The sequence below is a fragment of the Phycodurus eques genome, chromosome 16 (genome assembly GCF_024500275.1).
Source record: "Phycodurus eques isolate BA_2022a chromosome 16, UOR_Pequ_1.1, whole genome shotgun sequence".
Taxonomy (NCBI): domain Eukaryota; kingdom Metazoa; phylum Chordata; class Actinopteri; order Syngnathiformes; family Syngnathidae; genus Phycodurus; species Phycodurus eques.
Genome location: NC_084540.1, coordinates 77,922 through 105,022, shown reverse-complemented (window position 1 = coordinate 105,022; position 27,101 = coordinate 77,922). Strand labels below are relative to the sequence as shown.

The 27,101-nt window shown below is 40.5% G+C and overlaps 1 protein-coding gene across 4 annotated transcripts; it reads left to right on the top strand.

Moving 5' to 3' along the window:
• Positions 1–14: 14 nt before the first annotated feature.
• Positions 15–27,101, top strand: cln3 (CLN3 lysosomal/endosomal transmembrane protein, battenin). 4 transcript variants are annotated; one of them, XM_061700072.1, is made up of 15 exons: positions 15–66; positions 266–302; positions 3,672–3,768; positions 5,610–5,684; positions 6,970–7,049; positions 7,930–8,015; positions 8,648–8,720; positions 10,340–10,483; positions 13,734–13,870; positions 18,262–18,314; positions 19,271–19,339; positions 19,438–19,493; positions 21,330–21,423; positions 24,310–24,450; positions 25,646–27,101. In XM_061700072.1, exons 3-15 carry the CDS (start codon positions 3,709–3,711, stop codon positions 25,760–25,762), a joined length of 1,185 nt encoding a protein of 394 aa, XP_061556056.1. In that variant the 5' UTR covers positions 15–66; positions 266–302; positions 3,672–3,708; the 3' UTR covers positions 25,763–27,101. The 4 variants fall into 4 exon arrangements, 3 of the variants coding, with proteins under 3 accessions (XP_061556056.1, XP_061556055.1, XP_061556057.1); XR_009770049.1 differs by lacking the exons at positions 15–66; positions 25,646–27,101 and adding exons at positions 74–197; positions 21,527–21,638 and having other exon boundaries at positions 24,310–24,378; XM_061700071.1 differs by lacking the exon at positions 15–66 and adding an exon at positions 74–197.

The window sequence follows — 27,101 nt, the reverse complement described above, 5'->3', positions numbered from 1 at the left end:
GGTCGCACTGACGCATCGGAGCAATGGCAGATACCGCTGAATCAGGTGTCTACACATAAGTCTATGGTAAGTGGGTCCCGTGACCTTAGTGTTTACAATTCATCGTGACATTACTGATGTTTCTCATTTATCATACCGCCGTTTATAAATGGAGAGGCGTCTCAACACAAATCCGATTCAACACTTCCACACGAATGGTCAGTTAAAAAGGAATGGGTTTTGCATCCACTGTTTTATAATGCGCTTTCTCATCGTTTCTTTACAGATCGTTTTCAACTATGGCGCAATTGGAGCGGGTTTTGGTGAGTTGCCTTTCTTCTTTCTCGGACTTCGGTTTGGTTTATCTTGAAACTGAGGGCTTGTGTGCGTGAAATATGTTTGTTATGTCAGTCAGCTGACTGCATAGATGCCATACGGAGTATTTGTCCTCCTTTCCATAAGTTGCGGACGACTGTGGATGTTTGACTGCGGTCAAGGTAGCCTTCACTCGTAAAGAAGTCAAGCTAGCCGCCCCTAATGTGGTTCATACTCGGCATTACGGTAATAAGTCGCCATCTCGCGGCGATAGCCACCTTCAAAATAATAATAGGGACGTCAATGCTTCGGTTATAACGCAACCAGCAAGGTTAATTCGAATCTTGAGATGCATTTAAAAAATAGTTTATTTGATATTTACATACATGACTGCAAGTATATATTTTTTCAAAAAATGATAAAAAATAAATGGTAAGTGGACTGCACCTCTGTAGCGCTTTACAGACACCATCACAGTGCCCAAAGCGCTTTACAAAGCCTCACATTCACACACTCATACAGCAATGAGCGACTGCTGAAATGCAAGGCGCTGCCAGGGCCACCGGGAGCAAATTAGGGTTCAGTGACTTGCCCAAGGACACTTCGACATGCGGACAGTCGTAGCAGGGATTCAAGCCAGTTACCCTTCAGTCACTGGACGACCTGCTCTACCTACTGATACACAGCCTCCCCAAAATAATCCCATTGGTATTGCAAGACCAGTCCAGATCTGTGTGACATTAGACCACCAAGGACTCCACCAAAAGAGGTTTGATAAAGAGCTGATATTGTATTTCAAAATAAAACTATCTGAAATCTGCATATTTTGCTGTCATTACCCCTGATTGAAAAAAAAATATATATATATCTATGAGATATCCCAATACCAGTCCTGTTCTGGGGGACACTACATCACCCCAGGTCTTCAACAAAAGAGGTCCCATCCAAATCTGATGTGGCATTTCAAAATAGAAGTCCCCTCAACTCTGCATATTTCAAAATAAAAGTGCCCTGAAATATGCATATTTCACTGTCACTACCACTGATGTAAAACATTTGTAAAAAAAAAAAAAAAATCTATGATGTATCGCAACACCAGTCCAGCTCTGGGGGACACTACACCACCCCAGGTCTCGAACAAAAGTGGTCCCATCCAAATCTGATGTGGCATTTCAAAAGTCCCTTGAAATATGCATATTTCACTGTCACTACCACTGATTTAAAACAATATTATTAAAAAAAAAAAACTCTTTGAGGTATCGCAACACCAGTCCAGTTCTGGGGGACACTAGACCACCCCAGATCTCCAACAAAAGAGGTCCCACCCAAATCTTATGTGGCATTTCAAAATAAAAGTCCCCTCAACTCTGCATATTTCACTGTCACTACCACTGATTTAAAAAAACAAATGCATTTGAAACAATCTATGAGGTATCGCAACACCGGCCCAGTACTGGGGGACACTACACCACCCCAGGTCTCCAACAAAAGTGGTCCCATCCATATCTGATGTGGCATTTCTTTTATTATCTGTCATTTATCTACTGCCTTGGTGCTTCTGGCGGTATAGGCAGGAGCCAGGTCGCATCTCCATACAGATCATCAGCAGAAGGAATCATGAAGTCCTCTAAAACATTCTGGTAGACTGTTGCAGTGACCTTGGATTTAAGAAAGCAGAGTTTACCAACACCTGCACTGGACAATGTACCCCAAATCATGACTGACCGTGGATATTTCACACTGGACCTCAAGCAGCTTGGGTTCTGTTCTTCACCCATCTTCCTCTAAACCCTTGGACCTTGATTCCCGAATGAAAGGCACATTTTCATCAGAAAAGAGCCACTAGCCAACAGTCCAGTCCTTCTTCTCCTTGGCCCAGTTGAGATGCTTCCTATGTTAGCTCAGGCTCAGAAGCGGCTTGACCCGAGGAACCCGACAGTTGTAGCCCATCTCTCGGATGCATCTAAATGTGGTGGTTTTTGAAGCTGTGACTCCCGCCTCATTCCACTCTTTTTGGATCTCTGCTCGATTCTTGAATCTTCTCTGTTTGATAATCAGCTGAAGCCCACGGTCATCCCTTTTGCTGGTGCATCTTCTCCTGCCACATTTTGTCCTTCCACTAGACTTTCCATTGATATGCTTGGACACAGTACTCTGTGAACAGCCAGCCTCCTTAGCTATGAGCCTTTGTGGCTTACCCATCCTATGGAGGGTATCAAAGATCTTCTGGCCAGTTGTCAAGTCTGCAGTCTTCCCCATATTGAACCGAACTGAGACAATTGAACCAAACTGAAACAATTTAATAACACCTGGGGAAACCTGTCCAGGTGTTATCAGGTGTAGATGATTAGGGTCTGACGCTAAATTTAAAACATTTATGACCTGCAAAATTTGGGCTGATTTCTTAACAGTATTAAAAAAATTGTAATTCCTGATTTTGTGGGTTTTATGAGCTGGAAGGCCAAATTATATAAAAATAAACAAATAAATACTTGAAATTGTTTAAATTCTGTGCTCTGAATCTATCATCTATGAAAGTTTAACGTTTTGAATGGAATTATGGAAATAAACTTTTCCATGATCTTAACGTTTTGGAAAGGGTCTGTATATCGTCTCGTTAAAAAAAAAAAAAAAAAACATCTTACTGACATTTCTTTTCCCGTATCGTCCAGCCCTAGCGTATACGCAAAATCACCGTTGAATTCATGCCGCGTGCGTACTGGTCAATTTTCTTCTCACCACCATGCATATATTATCCATCCATCCATTTTTCAAACCACTTATCCTCACTTGGGTTGCGGGCAGTGCTGGAGCCTATCCCACCTGACTCCGGGTGAGAGGCGGTCTACATACACCCTGAACTGGTCGCCAGCCAATCGCAAGGCACATATAAACAAACAACCATTCACACCTGCGGGCAATTTCGAGTCATCAATCAACCTACCACGCATGTTTTTGGGATGTGGGAGGAGACCGGAGGACCCAGAGAAAACCCACACAGGCACGGGGAGAACATGCAAACTCCACACAGGCGAGGCCGGATTTGAACGTGGGTCCTCAGAACTGTGAGGCAGATGTGATGTCCTAATAGGTAAAACCTTACATAGCCATAATAATTATTTCATGTTTTTTTTTTTTTTTAAACAAATTCTCTTTACCAAAAGTGAGGCTTCGTCATCTCAAATTGATCAATAATTGATGAATTCATATTAGTTTTTTATTTCTGCATCTTAGTTGTCATTTATTGATCTATCAGCTGTTGCTGTAGATAGATCGATCGATCTATGGATAGATAGATTGATCGATGAGGGAAATAAAATGTGTTATTAATGTGTAGAATGTTACTTAACTCCTATTCTCTTTGTTTACCTTTTCAGGCTCCTTGGATTGTGCAACAACTTTGCATATGTGGTGATGCTCAGTGCTGCTCAAGACATCCTTAAAAAACAACAGTCCGAAAACACCACCATATTTGTACGTTGGCTTTATTTTAATCATATTTGAAGTGTCTACAAAGTGTCCGAGCTATTGTTTGAACAAAGGTTGTGAGACACACCTCTCAATCAATTATTTAGTTAGGGTTGCTACACCCAGTTGTTGAATGCTAATGGTTCAACTTACTAAATTGTACAGTTGAACTTCCTGTCCGTCCGTCCATCCATCCACAGCAACTTTGGGCAAGAAGTGGGGTTGAGTGACACTCACATTGTCACACAAGGCATGTTTTTGGAATGTGGCAAGACGCTCAAGTAAAAATCCTCATAGTTGAATACAGTACATATTTGAACTATGGTCGGCGCCCTTGCTTGCAATCCCTTGTTGCACTGAGAGTGAGCCCTGAGTCACTTCCGGCTGCTAAAGCCGGCCACACACCACGAAATGCAGCCAAACGCAACTGAACAATCCAGTCGTGTCGTGCACTGTACGGGGACCTGTAGCTAGTTTTCATGAGTTCCAGGAGGGTTAGGGTTAACTGCAACTGGTCAACTGGTCTGGCTGCAATTCAAATTTTAAATTTAATGGCATTGCAACAGCACAGACAACGCTCACAACAAAATTATGTTTGTGGGATATAGGAACCTTTGCGATGTGACTATTGTGCATGCGCACATTGCGGTGACGATGATCAAACAATATATAGAGCAACCCTAATATATTCACTGTATATTATAGCACACAACATCGTGTGTGTGTGTGCGTGTATATGTGTGTGTGTGTGTATATATATATATATATATATATATATATATATATATATATATATATATATATATGTACAGTTTAACAAATTCTTTACACATTGATGTCGGTTTTTGATGCAGTGCCGCCTGAGGGATCGAAGGCCACGGGCATTCTATGTTGGTTTTCGGCCTTGCCGCTTACATGCAGTGATTTCTCCAGATTCTCTGAACCTTTTGATGATGATATGGACTGTAGATGATGAAGTCCCTAAATTCCTTGCAACTGTACGTTGAGGAACATTGTCCTTAAACTGTTCGACTATTTTCTCACAGACTTGTTCACAGAGAGGTGAACCTCGCCCCATCTTTACTTGTGAATAACTGAGCAATTCAGGGAAGCTCCTTTTCTATCCAATCATGGCACCCACCTATTCCCAATTAGCCTGTTCACCTGTGGGATGTTCTAAACAGGTGTTTGATGAGCATTCTTCAACTTTCTCAGTCTTTTTTGCCACCTGTCCAAGCTTTTTTGGAACATGTTGCCGCCATAATAATTATTTGCTAAAAACAATCAAGTTTCAGTTTGAACATTAAATATCTTGTCTAAGTAGTGTGTTCAGTTAAATATAGGTTGAACATGATTTGCAAATCATTGTATTCTGTTTTTATTTGTTTAACACAACGTCCCAACTTCATTGGAATTGGGGTTGTATTTGCTTTACACAACATCCCATCTTTATTGGAATTGGGTTTTGTAAATACAGAACGGCTCGCTCACAGACACAGGTAGATAACAACTGAATTAGTGGTTTAATTTCACGCTTGATGGGTAAGGTAGGCAGGCCCTCCAGAGAACCAGCTATTAAAAGTCAATTTCCCACAATATGTCTCAACAGCAAATGTGATTGTAAGAACTGGTGGAAAATGAGGCCCATTGCTTTTTCAAAAATAACTTACTGTGTAACTATAGCTTATCCAAGGAGCTAATGGTAGGTGAGGTCAAAGAGCACACTTCTGGCACCGTTGCAACAGTGTTCCTACTCCTGGTTGATAAGACAATCTAGACTATTTTAAAACAAAGTTGGAAAGAATGTTCTTCACTTTAAACTTGTTTCTTTCTTTTTTATTATACAGAAACCCTCCTTAATTACACTGGATACAGAATTTGGCAACAGCAGTTGCTATGACTGCAGTTCTGTCTCAACCGCGGTAAGTGGGAATAATTAAACTATAAATAAGCTCATCAATGATGAAATATCCAATTATATGTATTATTAAAAAAACTAATTCTGGCATGTGAAGCAGGTCTACGACTATTGTCATTTTAATTTGGCAGGCAATTTCAATGAATGAGTGCTGTAGTACTGGAGACAGAGTTGTAATGTTTGGAGTGGATAACATACCAGGTGATATGTTTAACAAATCAATCTAGGACACAGTCGTTCAGTCAATCAGAAGTATTTAAGATTAGGAATAAAGACAATAATAATAATGACATTAGAACAGTAACTAAAAAAAAAAATTCCATCGAAATTTTAAATACGGCGGCATGATGGACGACTGTTTAGAGCGTCTGCCTCACAGTTCTGAGGACCGGGGTTCAATCCCCGGCCCCGCCTGTGTGGAGTTTGCATGTTCTCCCCGTGCCTGCGTGGGTTTTCTCCAGGCACTCCGGTTTCCTCCCGCATCCCAAAAACATGCGTGGTAGGTTAATTGAAGACTCTAAATTGCCCGTAGGTGTCAATGTGAGTGCGAATGTTTGTTTGTTTGTATGTGCCCTGCGATTGGCTGGCAACCAGTTCAGGGTGTACCCCGCCTCCTGCCCGAAGATAGCTGGCATAGGCTCCAGCACGCCCGCGACCCTAGTGAGGAGAAGCGGCTCAGAAAATGGATGGATGGATGGATGAATGAATTTTAAATACATTTGCTTGTTACACATACACCCACAGCACGGAGGAGCATCGAGCTGGACTTCAAGCGAATGATACAGTGTATCAAGTTAATCTCACACATGGAGAGAGGGGTGTAGCCTATCAAAATCTGTGCTTTTGGCACAAACAGTTTAGGCATTGGACGTTCCTGAAGGTTTGACCACAAAATATTTCAGAGGACATGTGTTCCACGTGTTCTGAATACATCCTCAAAGGTTTATAACGATTGGATGAATTACAGCTTGGCAAATTTGCTGTAAGCCTTGACCCTAAATAATGTTTAGGGTGATGGCGGCCATGTTTTTTAACCGATCATGCTCAGTTTTCTTTTTAATGTAGTTCCCTTAACACTGTGTACCAAGTTTTGTAACGATATTTTGAAAATACCACAAGTAAATGTTACATGACTGTCTATCGGTTTGTGTAAACTAGATCCAATTCACCATGGTGTACATTTACGGTGCTTAGGTCATTTTGTAAAACACAATGAGCTAGAATTCTTGAGCCATAAGCTAATCATGTTTATGGGGATTCTCTGATTGTTTTCTTTTTTTCCCTCCCAGGCTGTACTATTAGCTGACATACTCCCAACCCTCATCATTAAGCTGTCTGCTCCACTTGTTATCCACAAAGTGCCTCATGGGTAATGGGAAAGAATGCTCCATCTGTAATAAATTGTCTTTTGATGTTTATCCACCACCACTATGTCAGGCTGGTAATCCATCACCAGTTTGTCAGTCTGGATCTGGAAGTCCCACAGGATCTTTGCCTGGCTGTTCTCAACCACCAAAGTGGTTTCTGCCATTTTTATTCTGGGACCATATTCCATAGTCCATATTTGGTACAGATGTCCTGGTACACTGTTCCTGCTACCTGATTATGCCACTCCATTTATGTCTTGCATGCCAGCATCTTTCAACCTGCTGTGATGTGCTGCACTGTCTCTGGGGCGTATTTGTACAGCCTGCAACTGGGGTCTGGTCTGATGTTATATGTACAGTGTATATATAGTATACAGTGGGTACGGAAAGTATTCAGACCCCCTTAAATTTTTCACTCTTTGTTTTATTGCAGCCATTTGCTAAAATTATTATTTTTTTTCTTCCTTCATTAATGTACACACAGCACCCCATATTGACAGAAAAAACCTGAATTGTTGAAATTTTTGCAGATTTATTAAAAAAGAAAAACTGAAATATTGCACAGCCATAGCAGTGCTTTTTTTTTTTTTTTTTTTTTAACTTTTGAATTGTGTCAAAGCAAAATAAGTCATCAATTTAACTAACTGACCCACACCGAGCAAAGTCCTCAAAAGAACAAAATATGAATTGAAAATGGAATGAAAATCCCAGCAGAATAAGTAAGCTCTGAAAAAGTGCACTGGCGGTTGTTTATATACATACTGTATACAGTAGCTGCTGTATATATTCTAATTTTCAATTGACAGAAAATAGAAGCAAGAACGTGTTGCATTATTATGTAATTTTTATAACTTTGTTTGTAAATGTTGGTTTTCTTTCCAGATTTCGAATCTTATTCTGTGTCATCATGGCTGCAACAAGTTTCCTTGTTGTTTCCTTCTCTTCAACTGTGTGGATGAGCATTATCGGTAATGGGCTAAAAAAATATATATTTTTTTTATCATAACTTCATATAGAATTAGAGCGGTATCTGACTTGAGACTTCTTGAGATGGATACACATCGGTTTATTGTCAAAATTTTCAACATGTGGGTATGTTTGAAATACAAAATAGTGTTTTGCTATACACTGAATACCAGGGATGGATAGGATAGGACAGGGGCGTCGCTAGGTCTATTTTACACCTGATGCCCCCCTGAAAACTTGTCAAGCCCTCAAAATTATTTGGTCGTATGTGTTTATGGCAAAGTTTTATTTTCTTAGCCCCCCTAAAACCGATGTATCCCAAAAATGCCCATACCCCGGTCAATGATAGTTTTAGAAAATTAAGCATTCACTACATGAGCAAACACACCGGCAATACAATACCCTTTCGTCGATGATGATGATTTATTATTATTGTGTGTGTGGGGGGGGGGCTAAACTACCCCAAATGTCAAAACCTAGCGACGCCCCTGGGATAGGAACTCTCGTTAGGAACCTTAACTTTGTTTTTAATTTGTTAAAGGTATATTGTAGCTGTTAAGATTTCATGCCCCCCAAAGATCTGAAAGACTGATCTGTGCAAAACTAATTTTCTTTGAACACTGTATACTTCTAGGTGTTGTTTTTGCCAGTACCAGCTCAGGATTTGGAGAGTTAACCTTCCTTTCCCTCACAGTCTTCTATAGCAGGTAATATTACCTTCCAATTTTTCTGTTTTTCCGACTTGTCTTTAAATGGGGTTAAGACGATAACATTTAATGGGGAAGGATTCCACAATACAATCTGTCTGCACATTTCTGGTCCAAAGTTTGCACAAATTCATACACTCATCATTGGAATGAATGTCATATTAATTTTGAGCTTTTAATGATCTATGTGAATTGTTCTTTTTCCAGGGTTGAGTTCACTATTCACTATTGTGAATATAAGTTTACAACAAGGTGCACACCACTAGTAACGTAGAACAGGAAAGCCAGATTACAAAATGCCCCTTTTCCAATGTAACTGTTCTTCCCCCAGCAGCCTGGTTCCGCCCTGTGTGGTTGCTTTTCCAGTACACTCCACAGGTAGTCCTTGGCTCTTGGACAACTCTTCTGAATATTTTTGAAAAAGGAGTGCAAAAAAAAATAAAATCTTGCAAGGAGCACCTGATCGAGGCAAATTTATGGTGGTATGATTGGCTTTCCACTTACGCATTATGCCCCTAACCGTGCTCACTGGAACGTTCAGAAGCTTAGATATGCGCCTGTAACCAATGCAATCGTTATGTTTTGCAGTAATTAGTTTGCAATGGTCTTAAAGCTCTCTGCTCTTACCCATCATGAGATATGTCTTGACTCACACCTTGGCACTGACAACATTTTGTAGGCCATCAATTAGGACTGAATCAGCTGATACTCATTTGCTGGATTACTGTTTGATTATTGATAGATATTAGGTGTTGTCTTGGCTTGCCATGCTTTTTTGCACCTCCCTTTCTTCATGTGTTCAATACGTTTTCCCTGTGTCATTTCACATTTTTACACACAAAACAACTTAATTTCTGATTTTATTTGTTCAACTTTCTATGTATGTATGGGTTACTTGGGTTGTTCCTAACATCTGGTGACATTTTCAGGTCAATAGTACCTTTGGAAGTATATTTAGTGAGAAAGATTGTGACGTTAAATACTTATTTCAGCCACTGTAAGTCTTGTGGCATATAATCAACACTAGCTGAATTGACATCCTCAAGCAGAAGCATGTACAAATTAAAAATAATTGGACCTAAAATTTACTCTCAATTTTGTGTTCTGAAAGAATATGTATCCATACCTACAAAAAAAACGTCGATCTCTGAGATCGGAGCTGAACCAATCAAAAACAGTACCAGAGAGGCCGACCAGGTTGAAGGCCTGGCAAAACGGTGCTTGGTGATTTCCAGCGGTCAGGCAGTCGGGGACTGAAAATGATTTTAATCCAAAGGATTAAAAATTGTGATTATTCAGAGGAAACAGAGGAATTCTGCATGAAATGGCTGTATACCCCAAATGTTAAATGACAGTATTTTTGTGAAAGCGCTTAAATTAAAGCTGAAAGTCTGCATTTCTCGAACACGATAGTTTTAGTCTAAATCAATTGTGGTATTAGATAAAAGTAAAATCATAGCCTCTGTCATTGTCCAAATACATGTGGACCTAACTGCGTGTCATTCTTAATGCTATTGCCTGTGATCATTACTTCATAATTTACAAACTTAGTGTGATGTTTTGGGTTTTTTTTCAAACAGAAAACGTTAACATTAACATTTGTTTCCCACCTGTGCTAGGAATGTACTTGGGGCCTGGGGTTCAGGGACTGGTGGGGCTGGTGTTGTGGGAGCCCTCCTTTATTCAAGCCTGACTCAAGTTGGCCTTTCACCCCAGGTTACACTTTTAATCATGCTGATCATTCCAGTCACGATGCTGATTAGGTAAGTGAGAAAAAAATACATACAAATGACACATTTACATAGGAAAATTGTCTTGGCTCATCTTCTACATCATGCTTTCTTTTTGCTATGTGTTTGGCACAAAGAATTGCAGACATGCAAAGTATTCAGACCCTCTTAAATTTTTCACTCTTTGTTATATTGCACCCATTTGCTAAAATCATTTAAGTTCATTTTTTTCCTTAATAATGTACACAGAACACCCAATATTGACAGAAAAAAACGGAATTGTTGAAATGTTTTCAGATTTATGAAACAAAATTTCTTCTGATCCTTTGAGATGGTTCTTCCATCGGGCCACTCTGCCATAAAGCCCCGACTGGTTGAGGGCTGCAGTGATGGTTGACTTTCTAGAACATTCTCCCATCTCCCGACTGCATCTCTGGAGCTCAGCCACAGTGATCTTTGGGTTCTTCTTTACCTCTCTCAACAGGGCTCTTCTCCCCCGATTGCTCAGTTTGGCCGGACGGCCAGCTCTAGGAAGGGTTCTGGTCGTCCCAAACGTCTTCCATTTAAGGATTATGGAGGCCACTGTGCTCTTAGGTACCTTAAGTGCAGGAGAGTTTTTTTTGTAACCGTGGCCAGATCTGTGCCTTGCCACAATTCTGTCTCTGAGCTCTTCAGGCAGTTCCTTTGACCTCATGATTCTCATTTGCACTGTGAGTTGTAAGGTGTTATATAGACAGGTGTGTGGCTTTCCTAATCAAGTCCAATCAGTTTAATCAAACACAGCTGGACTCCAATGAAGGTGTAGAACCATCTCAAGGATGATCAGAAGAAATGGACAGCACCCGAGTTAAATGAGTGTCACAACAAAGGGTCTGAATACTGATGGCTGTGTGATATTTCAGTTTTTCTTTTTTAATAAATCTACAAAGATTTCAACAATTCCGTTTTTTTCTGTCCATATGGGGTGCTGTGTTTACATTAATGAGAAAAAAAATTGAACTTAAATTATTTTAGCAAATGGCTGCAATATAGCATAGAGTGACAAATTTAAGGGGGTCTTAATACTTTCCGTACCCACTGTAATTCGATCAATAACGCTAAATGCAAATCCCCTTCAAACTCTGTGGATACAGGTGCATAAATGATCCTAACTACTCATTAAACCGATTACACTATTGTGGTAAAGCATTCATAATAACGGTAAGGACATGCAATACTTCCAAATTTCACAAATTCATACATATTCATTCATAGCTCTGATGCAAAATGGCTGCTTTATCCTGGCTCTTCAGCTCACAGATACCTCTGGTGTATTGCCAAAGCATAATGTGGCTCTCTCCATTGGCATTAATGATAAAGACAGCTTGAGGTGCTGTCGTTTGTGTAGAGAGAGAAGAGCAGCGGAGAGAGGACAAATCCTTGGGGTGCCCCAGTGCTGGTGGTGCGTGTAGATGAGGTGGTGTCCCCCAGCCTCACCTGCTGTGTCCTGCCCGTCAGGAAGCTGTAAATCCACTGGCAGATGGCAGGCGAGACGCTGAGCTGGAGAAGCTTGGAGGAGAGGAGTTCGGCGATGATGATGTGTTGAACGTAGCGCTGAAGTCCACGAACAGCATCCTCGCATAGGTCCGTGACGCGGTCTGCCCAGTGTAGTTGGAAGCCCAGAAGCATCACGCCGCCATCGGGGATCTCTTCACAAAGCCATGTCTCCATGAAGCACAGGGCGGTGGAACGTCCAGTCTCTACTGGTCTTTGTGAGGAGATGAAGCTTGTCCATTTTGTTGGGTAGGGAGCGTAGATTTGCGAGGGGAATCGACGGGAACGGCATTCGGAATCCTCTCTTATGGAGCTTGACCTGCACTCCAGCTCGCTTCCCTCTGTGGTGTGCCTTCACCTCCATGCGGCCTAGGCCGCGGCCGCCCCGCCGGTGGGTAGCTCAGAGAAAAAACTGAGTGGGTTTGTGAAAATTGAAGAAAGTCCGGGGTAGACTCCCTAATGTTTCGGGTTAGAAATCTCTTCCCTTGTGTAAGTGAGTCGCGTAATATCTCCAAAGACGAATGAAAAACACAAAAACATGGACAGTACTACAGAGCACGTAACCGGGGCGACCACACGGTTAGGTGCCATCTTGAACAACAAACATCATATCAGTAAAATTCATTGGTTTTCAATTGGAAATTCAGTGGGCCATGTCTTTACCGTTATTGATCAAATTACATTATGTCTGATCATATAAAAGCTGGGTGAGAGTTATAACTTCCAAATTTGGGGCGCCAGGGTACATACAGCGGCTGAAATAAGTATTTAACACCACCGTTTTTCTCACTAAATATATTTCCAAAGGTGCTATTGACATGAAATTTTCACCAGTTGTTTGGACCAACCCAAATAATCCACACATACAAAGAAAGTAGAACAAATCAGATCAGACATTAAAATGTGTAATAATGTGAAATGACACCGGGAAAAGGTATTGAACACACTAACTGGTACTTATTTAATACTTTGTACAAAATCCTTTGGTTGCAATGACAGGTTCAAGACGCCAAGTAAAAATTGTGGTATGTCTCGTAAGCACTAATAATACATTTAGTGGGGAAAAAAATTCTGTATTTTGACCATGAATAAAAGACCTCCACAGATTTAAGATGTTAAAAAATATATATATTTTGCTTAAATTCAACTTACTTTTTCATGGAAACTTTTCTCAGGGGAGGCCGTGCATCAACAAAAAGAGAGATGAATTTCATAACACCACCTGCTCAGCTGCTTGAGGAATACTCAAAGATTTCATGCGTTTCGCTTTTTAACATTCTTAACTGTCCCGCAAGGAACAAGAAAAAAGATGCCATGGGTTAAAACAAACCTTAACTTTGATGATGAGGGAGTGACTGACACGTGCTGAGGGAGATGACTGTTTGTGCTTACTTTAGAATGTACATACCTTTGTTCTTCTGTTTTTATCAACTGTAGGTCGCATAGACATATTATACAATAAGCTGCTTGTCCAGTTTTTTTGGTTTCACAACTCATTGCCATAACTGGTACACTTTTGTGGTAGTATCACAAATTAAAAATAAATAAATAAAAAATTTAAGTCTTTTGAGATATGCAGAGGTCTTGTGGAACAACATGCATGATGATGATTGAAACTGGGTTTTTGTGCGGCTAGAGAAAAGGTTAGTTGTTCACCGAATTTTAGGCATACAGGAGCACAAGTTAGTCGAAAGTAATTATGAATTGGTAATAAAAATGTGTCATTTCTACTCCTTTATTTCTTCACTAGCTATTTTTTCCTGCTGGTTCCACCACCTTCATTTCCTCAGTGGAAACATGGAGAAAGCAATAACGGCATTGAGACTTCTGAGGAGAGAGAGCGGCTAATGGAGGGATCCCAAGAAGAGCAGGAAACGCATAGCCAAGGTAAAAACTCAGTTTATACAAATACATTTTTTAAAAATTAAGTGTTTAAATGTGAACACACGCTGTTCTGAAAATCGATCAGTTATAATTGGGGTCTCAGTGGTAATTGTTACTCAATATTGGATTAAATTGGGCTCATAACTCCCATGAAGAAAAAAAAAACCCATACATTTTCCCTCCGGCCCACATGCGAGGTCACTGGGGTTCCCTTCTGGAGCCAGGCCAGGAGGTGAGGCTTGATGGCAAGCACCTGGTGCCAGACTTGCAACCATGGGGCCTGGCCAGGCACAGCAAGAAGAGTAAACGTAGGTCCACCTTTGGGAGGGGCCAAGGGGGTCTGGTGCTCAAGGCACGTGGAACGTCATCTCTCTGTCAGGGATGGAGCCTGAGCTCTCTGGCTCGCCTCAAAACAAAGTAATGGGCTTCCAAACCAGTGCTCTTGAGAGGGTTTGGACTCTTTTCCTCTCTGGAGTTGCCCCCAGTGAGAGCCGCAGAGCAAGTGTGGGCATACTTATTGCTAATTAATACTTTGTAGAGCCACCTTTCCCTGCAATTACAGGTGTAAGACTTTTGGGTATCAGCTTTGCACATCTAAACACTGAGATTTGTGCCCATTTTTCTGTGCAAAAAAGCTCAAGATCAGCAAGATTGGATGGAGCGCGGCTATGAAGAGCTATTTTCAAGTCTTGCCACATATCCTCAGAGGGATTTAGGTATGAACTTTGACAGGGTCATTCTAACACATGAAGATCCTTTGATCTAAAGCACTGCATTGTAACTCTGGCTTTATGTTTAGGGTCATTGTCTTGCTGGAAGATGAATCTCCTTCCCAGTCTTTTGTAGCCTCCAAAAGGTTTTCTTTCAGGATTGCCCTGTATTTAACTCCCTAAATCTTCCCATCAACTTTGACCAGCTTCCCTGTCCCTCCTGAAGAAAAGCATCCCCATAACATGATGTTCCCACCACCATTCAGAGTGACAATGGGCCTCTTGGCTGCTTCCCGCACTGTCAGTTTAGGTGGACAACCATGTCTTGGTAGGTTTGCAGTTGGGCCAGAGAGTATGTGTGTGAGGAGCTAGACAAGCAATTCGCATATTCATGAGCGATTTGTCGCAGTGAGTGAGTGGCAGCTTTTTATGTGTTCCCTTTAGATGTCATTAAATATACCATAAAATTCCACTCTTGGTTGTATTTTGCGTGTGTGTTCTGAGTTTAAGTAAACCTCTGTCATCTAGAAGTCAGTGTAGCAACCTTCAGATTGCGAAACTGATAAAAAGGTTTCTCGTCATTTCTCCCAAAGTTTAACTTATAAAAAGTGACGGTGCCCCTTTCGAGACATTAGTTTGATTTTAACAATTAAACTTAAAATTACGGTAAACCGGAAGTAGCGCAAGCGTCGCTTCCGGCTTATTCTTTTCTCCGAAATTAATTCCATTTTTATTTGACCTATATACGCTACATTACACTTTAGTGTATGTGAAAGATTGATTCCAAGAGACTGGACAAAGTTTCACATTTACACTTTGCTGTTTGCACTGTAATTTGTGGATGAACCATGTCAATACAGTACTTCTACATAACGAAAAAAGAAAGTACAGTGTTCCCTCGTTTTTCACAGTTAATGGGGACCAGAACCCCGCGAAAGGTGAAAAACCGCGAAGTAGGATTTGCACCCTCCCCCTCCCCTGGAACCTTCGTGGATGTGTATGTGGGTACCAGAATGTTTTAAATATGGAAACAGTATTTATACTTTACATATTTGAGACAAAGATTACAACAGTACACGTATTTACTTAAATCTTTAATTATAAAACCTTATACAGTAGTTCACATTTATTATACAGTAATTAACATTCATCAACATTGCCAACAGAGGCACGCTTCTGAGGCCATATCTTTTTTTAAATTTTTCAAACCAGCCTTTGCTCCCTCGAGGAGGCAAATCACTCCTGGCAGCGCTAGTACTGGCTTGAGGCACCTTCTTCAGCCTCTTCGTTGTCGTCATCGGGCAAGATTTGGCCTTTGTCCAGATAATATTAGTGTCCAAACTCTGTTTTTTCCCTGCAATCACCAATCCACAATGCCAAAGCAGGTTCCATTTTCACAATTCTCTTATTACGAGGAGTAATAGCAGACAGCATCAACTGCCATCAACTTCTTAAACAGCTAACCTACAATTCTATTGTAACATGCTGCCAATTTTTTTTTGGGACTTGAGTTCGTTGTCACATTTCTGTCGGGCCAATTATACATTACTCGTGCACTCTCTGTAGTAGTCTCGCCACGCTGCACTATTTACATATCTGTTGTTGACCAATACTGGCCACTCATGCCAGAGTAGCATCTGCCCCATTTGCACACTGATTGAGGAGTATCTGTAACATTTGCACAACCGACATTGTCCCAGATGATCGCACTACTCGTCACTTTAAACCGCATACACTCCTTGAAGTCTCAGCGCCCTTTGCACAATGGTCATTGCACCGGACTATTGCAATATTAGTCGTTCGAACTGTTCTAAGTGCTAGAGGACTCTGCATCTTTTTGCACAATTGTTTTTTGTCAATGTCTTTATGTCCCCAAAGTGTTCTGTAAATTGACTGTTTGTTGTACTAGAGCGGCTCCAACTACCGGAGACAAATTCCTTGTGTGTTTTGGACATACTTGGCAAATAAAGATGATTCTGATTCTGATTCTGATTCTGATCAACATTGTCCCACATTTTCGCACTACTCCTCACTTTAAACTGCATACACTCCTTGAAGTCTCGGCGCCCTTTGCACAATGGTCATTGGACCGGACTATTGCTATATTAGGCATTCAAACTGCTCTAAGTGCTAGAGGACTGCATCTTTTTGCACAATTGTCAAAAAAATTAATAAATAAAGATTGTGCCGGCATTACCAGATAACTAGCAACCCTTTATTTCTCAGTGACTGTTTTTCTCAATGTCTATGTCTCCAAAGTGTTCTCTGTCAATTGACTGTCTGTCGTCGTACTACAGCGGCTCCAACTACTGGAAACAAATTTCTTGTATGTTTTTTGGACATACTTGGCAAAATAAAGATGATTCTGATTACCCATTTATTCATTACTTATTTTACTCATTTATTTATTTATTCATGTCATATTTTATTATATTTCTGACTGACCGTTATAGTATCTCTTATTGTCCTTTAGTTTTTTTTCATCCTATTCTATTGTTTTTCAGTGTTTTAAGTTCTACTCCTGTATCTACTCATGGGAGCCTCCATGCTGGGAGGTGTGTTCGGTCTGCCCACGAGGATGTCATCCTGCAGCCTCCTGGGGCCGGCACAATGTGAGGAGTCCCACCCGGTCTCGTGGTGGTTTTTGTGGTGGCATCCTCTGTGGTTGCGAGCTGTGGCACCTCTCGATGTGGATGGCCCCCACATGTTGTCTTTCCTAGCCTCGATCCTCAGTGCCTTGCGATGTCTCTGTACTATCGCTGTACTGTTAGTCAATAGATGCTGTGTTTGTGTGTGTTTATATGGGTGTGTCTGGTTTTATCTGTGGGGATGGGAGGTGTGGGGTTTTGTATTCATCCTATTTGAATTGTCTTTTTATCTCTGTGAAGCACTTTGAGTCGCATTCCTTGTGTATAAAAAGTGCTAAACGGTTAACTTTCCCTTCAGAGTCTCTGTTGTGTGGGTCTATGCGCATGGAGCAAGGCTGTGGAGTATTGGACGGAGCCCCCGCCATTCCGACTAATGCGTACTGCACTAATCCAGTCGTTAGTAATAGGCCACTTTGCAGTGGAGTGCTCCAACTCGCAGTCGGCTTGCTGTTTGAGCCGTGCGTGGGTGACATAACAGGGACACTAGCCCAAGTAACAGAAAACACTTCAGGGAAGATGCTTTTTTTGGGTTGTAGGCATAGCTTCATGGCTAACTGCACGTAGTTGTGCTAGAAAGAAATATGCCAAGCTATTATTTCTAAGTAACTCGCAAATCCAGTGAATAGCCATTTTCGGATATATAGTGGTGGTGGGCTTCATGCGAGAAATTATAAAGCCCCAGCCCACTGTCGTCACAGGGCTAGATTTAGCCCCGCCTAAAAAGGTTTTAAGCTATATCTAAAAACGTTGTACTAAATTGTTCTCGGTCTTTGCACGTTTTCAATCCTTACCTTCAAATATATTTAATGTATTTAGAAACAAAACACAAAAATGGCTTAGGTTCAACTTTAAAATGATCTACCAATGCCTCTGGAGCGGGGTTAAAAATTTTGTTTTGGTTGTGGCCCCGAGTATGTGTAACGATGAAGATATACTGTTCATAACCCTGAACACAACACTGTTGTGTTCAGGGTGATGCTTATTTATAGCAGGGCTGTGAACCCCATGTTGTTATCTTTCTCTTCCAATATAACAGAGGACGGGAGGTCTGGACTGCTCACTCTCACAGAGAAATTGCATGTCTTCAAAGTAAGTACAGTATCAATTAAATGGACACTACTGTGGATATAAAAAGTCTACACACCCTTGTTCAAATGAAAGGTTTTTGTGATAAAATCATTAAAAAAAAGATTACAATTATTTTTCAAATACCAGTCCATATTACCAGACATTCTTTAGGCCTCTGCTTGAAAGATGAAGATGAAGATGAAGAGTAACTCCAGGTCTCTCTTGGAAAAAAAAAAAAGGTTTTTAATCTCAACCTGGTAAAATAAATAAATCTTTAAATAAAAAAAATCTTTCAGTGCAACAATGACCCAAAGCACAAATCCAAATCTTAAAAAGAATGGGAGTATGGGGTACCGAACCGCCTGATACGGGCTGTTTGGTCCCTGTACGACCGGTGTCAAGAGTTTGGTCCGCATATCCGGCAGTAAGTCGGACTCGTTCCCGGTGAAGGTTGGACTCCGCCAAGGCTGCCCTTTGTCACCGATTCTGTTCATAACTTTTATGGACAGAATTTCTAGGCGCAGAGGGGCTCCGTTTTAGTGGCCTCAGTATTGCATCTCTGCTTTTTGCAGATGATGTGGTTCTGTTGGCTTCATCAAGCCGTGAATTAGATTTTAGGAATGTTGGGGTTCGCTGAGTGGATCAGAAAACGCAGGACAGGCCAGTCTTCTCTGGTCTTTCGCCTAAGTGTCGATATCCGTTACACTGTATTTGTTTGAAGGTATGCATATTTATACAACCCTGTTATTATATGTTTTTTATTTTCCTGATAAAATATTCCATTTTCTTATTTAAATTAGTTGTACAAGTTATAGGGCACAAAGATGTAAAGTTTGGAAAATCTTTACCGTCGATATCTATCTTGTTTTTTTACAGCAAAAAAGCTTGATGTTTCAATGGGGGTGTGTACACTTTTTATATCCACTGTAATTGTCAAGATTACACTACTTCACTCTTTTTCATCGCAAATCCTACAGAGCCTGATACCATTTGTCTGTGTCTTGGGACTAGTCTATTATGCTGAATACTTCATTAACCAGGGCTTGGTAAGTTCTCTGTTGTAGCATACTATTGACTCGATTTATTTGGAGTCGTAGAAAGGGTAATTGATGTGAAATATTTTGAAATTAAACTTTTTCCCCAGATGGAGCTCCTGTATTTCCGAAGGTTTTTCCTCACCCATGCAGAGCAGTATCGCTGGTTAGTAATTAGAATAGCTATGCATCCATATCGTACTGCATAACCTGTTCAGGATCACAAATCAGGTGGTGCTTGTCCCAGCTGAAGCTGAGACGGACGTGGAATAGAGCCTAGGCTGGTTGCCATTCAATTTCAGCAAACATACTGTCGAGACACACATCCATTCACATTCACACCTGCACTGAAAAACAACTTGGAATTTACTTAATTTGAACGTGATAAATTTTTCCTACTCGAAAATGACATCAGTTTACCAACTGATATACATGTTCAAAGTAAGTACAGTAATCCCTCACTATATCACATTTATTTCAGTGCATCACAGATTTTTTTGAAAGATCAATGTACTCCAGTTACTCATCTGCAGATCTCTGATAGTCAGCTTCATAGGCTAAAATGAGTTCAATGTGGCAGCAATGATACACTAATCACCTGGAACGTAACTGCTATGATATGCGAGGGTATAACTGTAAATTTATTTCAGTGTATGGGCAATTGATAAGTCTTCAATAAACCCACCATGTATTTTTTTTTTAAATGTGGGACAGAGACAGAGAACACAGAAAAAAGAGTGGAGTACAACACACAAAGGCCAGAGCTGAAAATGGAACCCAGCAGAACCAGGCAGACAAACTATCAAATGTTCCACTGTGCACACATTAAAATATTTTATAAGACAGAAAATAACTATTACACTCAAACAAAGAAACACATGAAGGTTGTACTTGCTCCCATTTTACATTAATAGAAGTAAAAGAGGTGGCACGTTGGTCGACTGGTTAGTACATCTGCCTCACAGTTCAGCCTCGCCTGTGTGGACTTTGCATTTTCTCCCATGCCTAAGTGGGTTTTCGCCGGGTACTCCGGTTTCCCCAAAAAATGCATGGTAGGTTGATTAAAGACACTAAATTGTCCGTAGGTGTGAATGTGAGTGTGTATGGTTGTTTGTTTATATGTTCCCTTGCGACTGGCTGGCGACCAGTTCAGGGGGTACCCCGCCTCTCGCCCAGAGTCAGCTGAGATAGGCGCCAACATGCCCGCGACCCGCGTGAGGATAAGCGATCGGGAAAATGAATGAATGAATGATGTAAAAGACATGAGGTTTCCTAAATGCATGCAAAATCCTCTCTTATTTGCTTCATAAATTAAAACCTGTAAATTGAGACAACTAAAGAAAATACAACCCCAATTCCAATGAGGTTGGGACGTCGTGTTAAACATAAATAGAAACAGCATACAATGATTTGCAAATTTGAGGGATCGAAGGTCACGGGCATTCAGTGTTGGTTTTCGGCCACACCGCTTACGTGCAGTGAGTTCTCCAGATTCGCTGAACCTTTTGATGATGATATGGACCGCAGCTGATAAAATCCCTAAATTACTTGCAATTGTACGTTGAGGAACGTTGTCCTTAAACTGTTCGACTACTTTCTCATGCACTTGCCCCATCTTTGCTTGTGAATGACTGAGCAATTCAGGGAAACAATCACGGCACTGTCGCAGCTTTTTGGGAACGTGTTGCAGCCATAAAATTCTAAGTTAATGATTATTTCCTCAAAACAATAATGTTTATCAGTTTGAACATTAAATATCTTGTCTTTGTAGTGTATTCAATTAAATATAGGTTGAATATGATTTGCAAATCATTATATTCTGTTTTTATTTATGTTTAAGACAACGTCCAAACTTCATTGGAAATGGGGTTGTAAATCTTGAGTTGATACTGTTAAATATTTTATTTTCCTTAACACAAAAAAGAGTAGAAAAGTATTTCATTTTGAGTTTACATTGTGGTATTCTTTGCTAAAACATTCAACGTGGTTCCTTTTCTGTTAGGTATCAGACATTTTATCAGGTTGGCGTGTTTGTCTCTCGATCCTCGCTTTGTTGTATGAAGATCAGGAAACTCTGGGGCCTTGCTTTACTACAGGTAAGCTGTACCTAAGTATAATAGAATAGTTAGAAGAATACATCTGAACATGTTATACATAGGCCGGCACGATGAATAACTGGTTAGCACATCTGCCTCACAGTTCTGAGGAACTGGGTTCAAATTCGGCCTCACCTGTGTGGAGTTTGCAAGTTCTCCCCGTGCCTGTGTGTGTTTTCTCCGGGTACTCTGGTTTCCTCCCACATTCCACAAAGGTAGGTTGATTGAAGACTCTTAAATTGCCCGTAGGTGTGCATTTGAGTGTGAATGATTGTTTGTCTATATGTGCCCTGTGATTGGCTGGCGACCAGTTCAGCGTGTACCCCACCTCTCGCCCAGAGTTAGCTGAGATAGGCACCAGCACACCCGCGACCCTGGTGGGGAATAAGCGGGATAGAAAATGGATGGAAGGATGTTATACACACACGTGGACAAAATTGTTGGTACCTCTCTGTTAATGAAAGAAAACCACACAGCAAACACAAAAATAAGTAATAATAAACAAAAATGTAAACAATGAAAATGAGCAATTACTTTTGAATTGTAGTTCAACAGAATTATTTAAAAAACAAAACAAAAAAAAAACTCACGAAACAGGCCTGGACAAAAATGGGCGTACCCCGAGAAAGGTTTAACCACAGCACAGTGCCACCCTCATCGACAATATCCCAAATAACATCGAACACTACTTTTAGTGGACTAATGATTTGCAACATAACAGATCATTTACCGGTCTTCACTCTGTCTGAGTTTTATCACAAGAAAAAGGAAATTATTGACGAATTAACTTAAAAAGTAATGGATTTATTAAATTCTGACTTTCGGCAGAAGATTAGAATACAGCGCACAGAGAGATAGATTTTTGAGACATTCATATCACAATATACTGTAATTGTGATTGTTCAATCCGTCATTACCTAAAAAAGAATAAATGTCTGTGGCTAACAAAGGCTTTGCAAAATGAATGTAAAAAGAAAAATACTCTTTACATTCATTTGATTAAACTAAGGACAAAGGAATATGAGAACAGATATAAATTACATAAAATTCTACCTGATGCCGTATCTTTTAAGGCCTTACACAATTCTGCAAGGGTTAATGGCGCGTCTAAAGACTTTTTACTTTCCTTGTGTTTTGTGACTCCCCCAGCTAAGTAGTTAAAATTACGATGAGTGTTACTCTCTTTACACACCAATAGTTGGTCTTCCAGCGACTGGCAAGCACATTGTTTTTGTGAAGAAAAAATGTCACCGAAAAAGCCAAACGCAAAGCTAGTGGCACCTGAAGCGGTAGTCCACGATGCAGTCACGGGGGTGAATGGCGATGCTAGCCCGGGCGCTAGCAATGCTAACGAAGGGTTCCGACCGCGATTGTGTTCTTGGTCGTCAAGCTGACCCAAATTAAAACGGGTATTTGCTATACTCTGCGAGGCGAAATGGCTACATTAAGGGCCGAAAACGACGTAGCCATATCTGCTCTGAGACGGGAGATAGAACAACACAACAAACAACTCAGGATATGGCAGACTCGACAAATACGTCGAGCTCCATGGTGGAGTGAGAGAAAAAGTCATTCTGCTTTCTGGACAAGTGGAACAACTAACTGAAAATAGACTAGACTTGGAATAAATATTCCAAGTCTAGGAATATTTATTCCTAGACTTGGAAGGTCGGTCGAAGAGGCAGAATATAAATTGGCCTGCCAGAAGGTAAAGAAAATGCATAGCGTGTAAGTGATTATGTAGCACAACTGCTACGAGACATATTGAACCTGGAGAAAACACCGCTGCTGGACCGAGCACATAGAGCACTACGGGTGAAGCAGGGAGACGACAGTCCCCCGTGACAATGAAGCCCGTCACTACGCTCAAGAACAATTCCGATCATGACAGGGCAGATTAACGCCAGATACCATGTTTGATAGACATTTGGATACAAATTATGGACACTTAATTATGCAGGCTGCTCATAATACAAGGAAAAGCTACGGATTTAACATCGCTCTATTTAGGCTTCATTTACACGTAGATACTACAACTGTATTAGTAGGGCGTATTTTACGGACCAAAGAGGCTTACTTTGATTCAATACGTAAAAATTTGCTTTGGAGCTATATTAGTGAAGTGGAAGTTTGAGAGAGAACTTTTTCGTCATTGCCGGCTTCCTTTGTCTTCCCTTTTTTGCTTTTTATGGTTATTGAAAAGGCTGTATGCAATTAAAGACAAGTTGGATGATTTCAAACAAATTTGGCAACCCTTGCTCTTCTTTCTCTGCAAAATATAATCTAGTGGTCAAGTAGGGAGGGGGGAGGGGGGGGGGGGGTCAAGTCGTGCGACTTTTGTTTTACTGTATTTTATTCCTAAACCAGCAAGATGGTTTTGAGTTTCACCGAATTGTTTTTTTTCCTTTCCATTGTTCCCATTTTTACATGATTCTGTGTCATTTATTGATTACATATTTCCATTGACTATCTCACACCAGGACCCTTTTTTTTTTTTTTCATTTCCCTTTGATGCACACTCTGTGGGCCTTGCTAAACAAAAAATGAGATGAACTTCTTGTGTGGCTTGTGTGTGTGTTTGATGTTTGTTGCTTCAAATAAGAAATATTTGATACAAGCATACAATGGAACTCAATGGGAGGTTACTATATCACACACAACTCACAGTCAGGGTTTCATGCAAACAAAGTGAAAGCCAACGGTTAATTAAGACACACATTCAATGATCTACAGGTAACAAACACACTCGAAGAGTCCTGATTAACGTCCTTATCACGGCAAAAATTCAGCATTGAATGGCGCAGTGCATGTTGGGTTGAGATTGTGTGACTTAAATCCACCTCTGTGAAAACCCTGAAAGTGTTACATCATTTCTTTACTCCGCAGGTGTTGAATGCAGTGCTGCTCTTGCTGGAAGTGTGTTACAAATTCCTGCCTAGTGCCTGGTTGGTGTTTGCAATCATCATCTATGAGGGTCTGCTGGGTGGAACTGCATATGTTAACACCTTCTACTTCATTAGCAAAGAGGTCTGACATTTAATTACTTCTGATCTATTAAGCATCAAAGCGCAACTCCAGTTTTCCAAGTGGACTCTCCATACTGAATACAGCAATCCCTCGCCATAATCACGGTTCACGTATTTCAGATCTAGGGTATCATAATTTTTTTTTTAATAGGTCAGTATCGTGCAGTTACTCATCTGCACATCTCTGATAGTTAGCTTTATTGGCTATATGATTTTAATGTGGCAGCAATGACTCACATAAGGTCCACTGGGCTCTTAGAAGAAAAAGAAACCTACCTTTTAAAACACAAGCCTGTTCACAACACGTCCGCACGGGTTGTTGTTCGTGTCCTTCAAGCAGAGCACACTGACCTTGGTTTGGCATGTGCTTGTGTAGTGTTTGTGGATGGTGACCTCAAGTGGACAAATAAAATGCCTGCAGCTCTCAAGTAGCACATATTGCCATTGAATTGCATATGCAGTATGAAACATAAATTTATATTATCAGTAATTGATCGCTACTTTGAAGATTTCATTTATTGTGGGGGGTTTACTGTATGTGCAATTTCTTGAGTAGACCAAGTGTTTGTCCTACCTCACATTTACTTGTGTAAATGAATTAAAATGGAAATGTTTCACTTTTGCGGTACGGTGGATGACTGGTTAGCACATTTGTCTTACAGTTCTGAGGACCTGGGTTCAAATCCGGCCTCGCCTGTGTGAAGTTTGCATGTTCTCCTCGTGCCTGCGTGGGTTTTCTCCGGGTACTCCAGTTTCCTCCCACATCCCAAAAACACGTATGGTAGGTTAATTGAAGACTCTAAATTCCCCGTAAGTGTGAATGTGAGTGTGAATGGTTGTTTGTTTATATGTGGCCGTGCGATTGGCTGGCGACCAGTTCGGGGTGTACCTCGCCTCTCGCCCAAAGTCAGCTGGGGATAGGCTCCAGCACCCCCACTACCTTAGTGAGGATAAGCGGAATGGAAAATGGATGGATGGATGTTATACGTTTGCGTACTGATGATTGAAAGCACTTCATGCTGAATGTCAAATTCTAAATCATCCAGTCCATTTTCTCTGGTAAAATCTCTACAATCAGCTCTTATTGAATAGTGTACACAATAAACAATTGATTCTGTCCATATTGATCATTTTCTTCCTTCGGGAATGAATCAGATTGGCCATGTTCATCCGTATATATATATTTTTTTTCTTAGACCGAAGACCGACAGAGGGAGTTCGCTATGGCTGCTGCCAGCGTTGGAGACAGTGTGGGTATAGCTTTGGCTGGAGTCACTGCTTTCCCTGTCCACAGATACTTCTGTTCCCTCTGATTCAGCCTACACAACTCATTCACAAACATTAACTAAGAGCTTGTAAGCAGTTATCCACTAGTATGCTACAAGTTGTATTGCATGGCTCCAAAAGGTGGATAATTGTATAACAAAAAAAGTAAGTGCCCCATCTCAGTAGAAAGCAAAGGGGACAGGTAAAACTAAAGTGTGAACCTGAGCAAATGCAACCTCAAACAAGATATAGTAACGACTGTCATGGATGCATATATGGGTCATTTTCATATAATTTCATCAATAATGGTAAAGACATGGCCCACTGAATTAACTTTTGAAAAATCAATTAATTGTACTGATAGGTGTATTTGAATTGTTGGCAGTTATTATTCATCAAAAGGTCATAATTGTTTCGAAGAAAAAAATATTCTCAAGTAATATTTTTAAAACTTTTAATGCCAAAATATCTGTACCGTTTTGTGTCCAAAATGAAGTTTCATGATTTGTTTTCTGAAGATGTGAATTCAATTTTTTTTAGGGATTTTTCTCCCATTGCTTTATATTCCTTTTACATGAAAACTAACACAAATGCATCTTGGTGTTTTCAGAGTTCCTTCTTTTCCCAAGGTTCTTTTACAAACGGTCCTTCTTAGTCACTCAAGCTACCACTGGTGAGCCTTATTATGTTATATATAGGTTATATTCTAATACACCAGAAGGATCTGTGGGCTGAAGTGCCAGGATGAGGCAGCCATTTTGCATTCACATAACAGCAGACAGCAAAATATGTGGTGTTATTTCTGAGCTATGAATTAATACAGTATAGATGAATAGGTGAAAGTGGGGGAACTATTGCATGTCTTTACGATCGTATCAAGACAAGTGTAATGGGTTTAATGATTACTCAAGATCATTTATGCACGATCTCTGGAGAGTTTGAAGGGCAACACGTAAATTGTGCCACTTACACGATTTTTATGAAGCTGTTTAGATCTTTACTGTTATAAAAATAAGTGTATTTCAATGGGCCAACACCGTTTGCTCTATCAAGGATTGCCTTTAACAGCGAATGCCTAAAATTTTATCTCATCAATAACTTTTGAAACTAGGACTTTGAGCATGGCTGCTTCATCATGGGAGACATTTACCAATATAAGACCAAGGCGGCATAAACGAAAAATCCTAAATGTGCTTTTTTTACTGTTATTGATCAAATTATATGAGAATGACTCCTATTCAACTTTTTCCTTTCCTTGAGGCATGTTTGTTTTTTTTGTTTATTTAGACGTGTTACGTTGGGATTTCAAAAATGTTCTGCTGTGAATACCATGCATTTTTGTTTTTTAAAGTGCTCTATAAATGAAGAGTAGTAGTACTGCCTGCA